A 5,124-nucleotide genomic window follows, 5' to 3' on the forward strand; every position below is an offset into this window, starting at 1 on the left:
CCTAAGTTTTACAGAGCAAACTATATATACATATCCCAGTTCTAAATAATTAGTTTTAACCCAGTTCTAAATATTTAAAGAAATATAATGATGCTTTTTATTTTTTTTCATTAATTCTTTAATGCAAAAATAGTTCTTTTATTAAATTAAGTATCATTTATTTGGAATTCTAATTTTATTATATTAAATAACTAATATAAAAGATTTCGCCTTTAAGAAATTCAATTAACAATAGAGTTTCATTTAAACAACAACTAAAACAGGTTTTAAAAAAATTTTAATTTATTTTACATAAAGTAACTACCATGTTTTACTGCAAGTGAAGCAAGTTCTTTTTACTTAACAAATTAAAATTTAATTGGCTCTTCATATGGAAGAGGAAAAGAATAAAAGAGAACTAAACTCAAAAAGGTGTGAGAATTACACCGGTGTTAGAGATAGAAGTTTTATAAATGACTATGAAAAAGAAAAAAAAATAAAGTATAAATATATTTTATTTTCAGAAGTGTATTTAACTTACCCATCCAAGTGAAAACGAAATATTAGCTTTTGATCCCAAAGGTAATAATAAGAGAATTGGTGGGTTTGAATGAAGCTCGAGATTTCTGACTACGTGCATGATTAATTGCATGAGTTGATTAGCCATGGCATCCCCACTCCAAACCTGGTGAATATATGTATATGGTCTCAAAGCAAATCCAATATATGATATGATAAATAGAATTAATATATAGAAAGTGATTGCAACTCAACTTACTATTATCGTCCTAATAGGCCGACCTCTTGATTCCCATGATGATATATATTGATGGACTTTGTTGAATACATCATGAAGATGAAGCTTTGATACATCTATCACCTGATGATGAAAAACAATTAAATGAATCTTTTATCATAATATAAAAAGGTTATGTTTTAAAACCAAACCATATTTTCATTATATGAGATGCCACGCCATGATGACAAAAGCTCATTTCCCAATATAGCATCATCTTCAAGGTTGACCAACACCATCATAGCAAGATCTCTCCAAAAGTAAATACTGTAACAACAATTTTAAAGATTTAATTAAAATATTTAAAAAGATTTTATACATATTTAATTTTAAAAAATCTTATTTAAAACGGTTTTCACATAAAATTAAATAATATTAAAAGAAAATATTAAGAAACCGGAAGTCCTATGTCTTATGTTCTTTTCTTTTTTTTAATTTAAAAAAATGGAAACCATATTGATTGCTTATATATTTCGATTTTAATTTTTTTTAAAAGGTGTATTTTCAATTTTTATTTTTTTTAGAACTGACCTTGAAAACAATGAAGGAAAAAGAATCACCTTATGGAATCCAAAATATATATATATATATATGAATATTAACAAAATAGGATATCACGTTTATTTGAAATCAAATATTATTTGGAAAATATTGTATAAATATTTTACTTTCTTTATTAGACTATAAATTATGATAAGTTGTTATACTTTTAGATATTAATTTATTTTTGTGTGTTTAACTATAAATGTATTAAAACACTTTATTATACCTTAAAATAAAAAATATAACAAAGAAAATAAAAATAATAATGAAAATATCCAATATCATAATAACATTTTGTTTCCAAAGTTGGTAAAAGTTAAAATTAGGTCCAATTACAAAATCTGAAAGACAGTAACAACTAATAATAAGCTTGGTTTTAATGATGTATTTAGGGAAAAGTCCGAAAAATAAATAAATAAAAATATATAATTATTTTATTTATGAAAAATACTAGAATAGAAAATTTGTGTTGTGAATGAGATTTACTACAAGATTCATCCATTATCAAAAGCAATTTTTGTGCTATGTTAAAACAAAAACCAAATTATTTGTCCAATTTATGATTATATGGATTGACAAATTATATAAATTCTATTAAATAACGTATTGTTAGGCGGGTTGGTGAGAAGTAAATAAAAACCAAAAATACCAAAAATATACATGAAAAGGCTATAAAGATTTAATTTAAGCAACTTGTACTTAAAAAATATTCTTCAAAACAGCTTTCACATGAAAATAAATAATATTATAGGAAAATATTAAAAAATGGGAAGTCCTATTTGTTTATATTCTTTTTATATTTTCATTTGAAAAATAGAAATATTGTATGATAGCATATTTGGATTTTTTTTTTTTTCAATTTTTTGGAAAAGGTGAGTTTACAAAAGGAAAAATCGAAAACACTAATTTGACATTTTCAAAACAAAAAATTTAAGGCTATGTTTGGTTCCCGAAAAATTTGAGGAAAAATGTGAGGGAAAGAAAATAAAGAGGAAGAGTGGAAGGAAAAAAATGAAAGAAAATAAAAAATAGATTTAAAATTAAAAAAATTATTTTTATATATTTCTTTGAACTCATTCACTTTCATTTCACTTCATATTTAATTATTTTTATATAAAGATTAAATAATTTTAAAATATATAAATTTTTAATTAATTTTAATCATATTTAATTATTTTTTTAAAATTTTATAGTGAAACCAAATATGAGGAAACCATTTTTCTTTACATTTTTTTTTTCTTTACTTGATATTTTTTGGGAGTCAAATATAAACTTAAAGAAAACAAAAGCTGAAAATAAAAAAGGAAAAAAAAAACTTTATGAGATCTATAATATAAAAAATAAGAATATTATAAATATAATAGGAATATAAATATGAACAAAATATGATCTTTTATATATGTATATTGCCTTTTCAATTATACTAAAAAAAAAATGAATTAACAAATAAAAGTTGGTAAAAATTGAAATAATGGATTTTGTTTTGACAATTAACAAATAACTTTTAAACCTTTATTTCATAATATAAAATTTTCTAAATCATATTTCTATATTTTTAAATGAAATAAATTATGAAACCATTAAAACAAATAAAAACCAACAATACCATAAATGCTCAGATATTACCTTGCTCGCAGGATCTGGTCGAAAATCACAGCTCGCATAGTGTACATTGCTAATGGGAGGCCATCACATTGCTCTATAACCTCATCCTTCAATTTCAACTTATACCTTTTAAGCCTACCCAATATTTCATTGAATTGCCACATGTCCTTCATGGAATTTAATGGAGGCTGTATGTGATACAGATTGTGAGGGCCCACCTGTTATTTCCACATTAAAATTAAGTGGGTGGCCCACTAACCTAGTATTTAGCCAATTAAAAGACTCACTATCTTTAAATTGTTATAAAGATATTTACCATTGATGGAGTGGGTAAATTATAATAATTTTAATATTATTATTTGAGATAATTAACAGTTATTTTGATTGACACGTTCAGAACGGTTTTTGAACGTGTATTCTTGGCCCTCTTCTCCTATCAATAAAATATATATACAGAAACCCCTTCATATGTGGTGTGTACTTTTTCCATTAATTACAGAAAAAATAACTCTGTGTATTAAGATTTGATAAGGAGAAAAAGAGATCAAGGATTTAAAATCTATAAGTTGAAGGGAAATCTCTCGTGGTTGCGTCTTCTTAAAATGGTATGTGATCTATTTATTAATTAATATTTTTTATTATTTTATTATTGTTTTATTACGATGAGTTTGAATCATAATGATCTGGATAATTTTGTATGTTAATTTCCGTGTTAAATTCCAACACCACCATCATTCTTGCTTTGTGGGATAGTCGGCTGGTGATGATGACGTGCCCATCACCATCACCAGGTAGAGACTTCAACTTTTCCTTTAACTTGAAATACCAGTGGATGTTGATGTCCCAGATGCCGTCCAACACCATCAAATACCTTTTACCCTTCAAAGCTTTCCCAAGATTCTCCAACAGGTCTTCCACTTCTACCCCATCGTTGTCTTCATCATCCTCTTCTTCATCAAAATCTTCATAATCCCCCACTGCCTTACACTGCCTCAACATGTCCTTTATCATCTTCTTAAACCTTACATTTCCACTCAGTTTCCGGAATAAGCATATCCAAATTCTGTAATCCCGGAAATACCTCTCATCGGATTGGGTAAAAACCAATTGGACCAGAGCGGTTTTACCCGAGCCCCCAATCCCCACGATTCCGATTTCCTGAAACCCATCCCCTGTATTCTCAAGTCGATCTAAAATTGTGGTTATTTGTTCATCAAAACCTCGACACCTCCAAGGATGAAAATTCCTGGAGTTTGGTCTTGGAATAACTTGTAAGGAGGTGGAGGATGAACTTGCGGCCATGTCGGTCATACCAGGAATAATGGGATCAGCCGGAGCAGTAAGCTTTCTCTTTACTTGAACCAACAACTTTCTGGTTTTGCACAAAATCCAATGCTCCGCCAGAGTGTATCCATGCATCGGACCATCCTTCTTCTTTCGGGGTTCACGCTTCTCCGACAACACCACGCACTCTTCTAATGCGCTGATGGCGTTGTATAGACAATTCTTCAATCTGATGGGTGTAGATGCCGTGATGTCCTTTGCTTTCAACGCATCTCTAATCTGTAGAAAATGAGCGAGAAGGGGGATCTCATTTTCCCCGGAGTGTTCCTCCTCCGCGTCTTCCAAGTCCAGAATGAACCTGTTCTTCAAGAACTGCAAATGATCAGCAGACATTTTGTTGATGATGAGGCAATTAGATGTATTTGCTAAAAATGTGGGTGTTTATGGTCTCAAATCTGAGTCTTCCATAGTCATGTTGTGTATATCTTTGATTTTTTTTCTCCGTGAAGAAAGAATATTCTTGTGTTTGAAGGAGGGGAAAAGAACAAACAACAGGGAAAAGAAAATTAGGTTGAAAGAAAGGAAAGCTCTTTATTCTTTTGTATATACCTCCGTGCTTAAGCAAAGAAATCAATGGGGTTTGACGAATATGCATTCCTTTCGCCATTAGCAAAGAATAATCCTCTTTATATTTTCCCCACCTCACAGGGTGCTTGAGATTCTTCCTTGTTTTGGGGAAAGAATTTAATGTGTTTAAAGGAAAGCAAAAGGAATAAATTTTTAAAAAAAAAGTAGAAGTGTTTACCTACGTGAAGGAAGGAATTCTCTTTTTATATTTTGTAAGTGTTTATGCTTATGATTTCCTCTTTCTTAAATAAAGAATCCTATCTAAATTTTCTAATAAAAAATACTATTAC

General features: G+C 28.6%; 1 protein-coding gene across 1 annotated transcript; it reads right to left on the reverse strand.

Annotated features, from left to right (window-relative positions):
• Window positions 1-2,932: 2,932 nt before the first annotated feature.
• Window positions 2,933-4,823, reverse strand: LOC104878964 (probable disease resistance protein At5g45490). The gene is made up of 2 exons (XM_010649960.3): window positions 3,653-4,823; window positions 2,933-3,141 (listed from the first exon to the last, which is right to left on the reverse strand). The coding sequence occupies exons 1-2, from the start codon at window positions 4,598-4,600 to the stop codon at window positions 2,941-2,943; spliced, it is 1,149 nt and encodes a 382-aa protein (XP_010648262.1). The 5' UTR covers window positions 4,601-4,823; the 3' UTR covers window positions 2,933-2,940.
• Between the last annotated feature and the right edge of the window lie 301 nt (window positions 4,824-5,124).

Source organism: Vitis vinifera, chromosome 3 (assembly GCF_030704535.1).
Source record: "Vitis vinifera cultivar Pinot Noir 40024 chromosome 3, ASM3070453v1".
In the NCBI taxonomy this organism is placed as follows: Eukaryota; Viridiplantae; Streptophyta; class Magnoliopsida; order Vitales; family Vitaceae; genus Vitis; species Vitis vinifera.

Coding starts and splice junctions, on each gene's coding strand:
- LOC104878964 (XM_010649960.3), bottom strand. CDS start 4,600: ATGTCTGCTGATCATTTGCAGTTCTTGAAGAACAGGTTCATTCTGGAC. Junction 3,142..3,652: donor CCCACAAAGCAAGAATGATG/GTGGTGTTGGAA, acceptor TGGAAATAACAG/GTGGGCCCTCACAATCTGTA.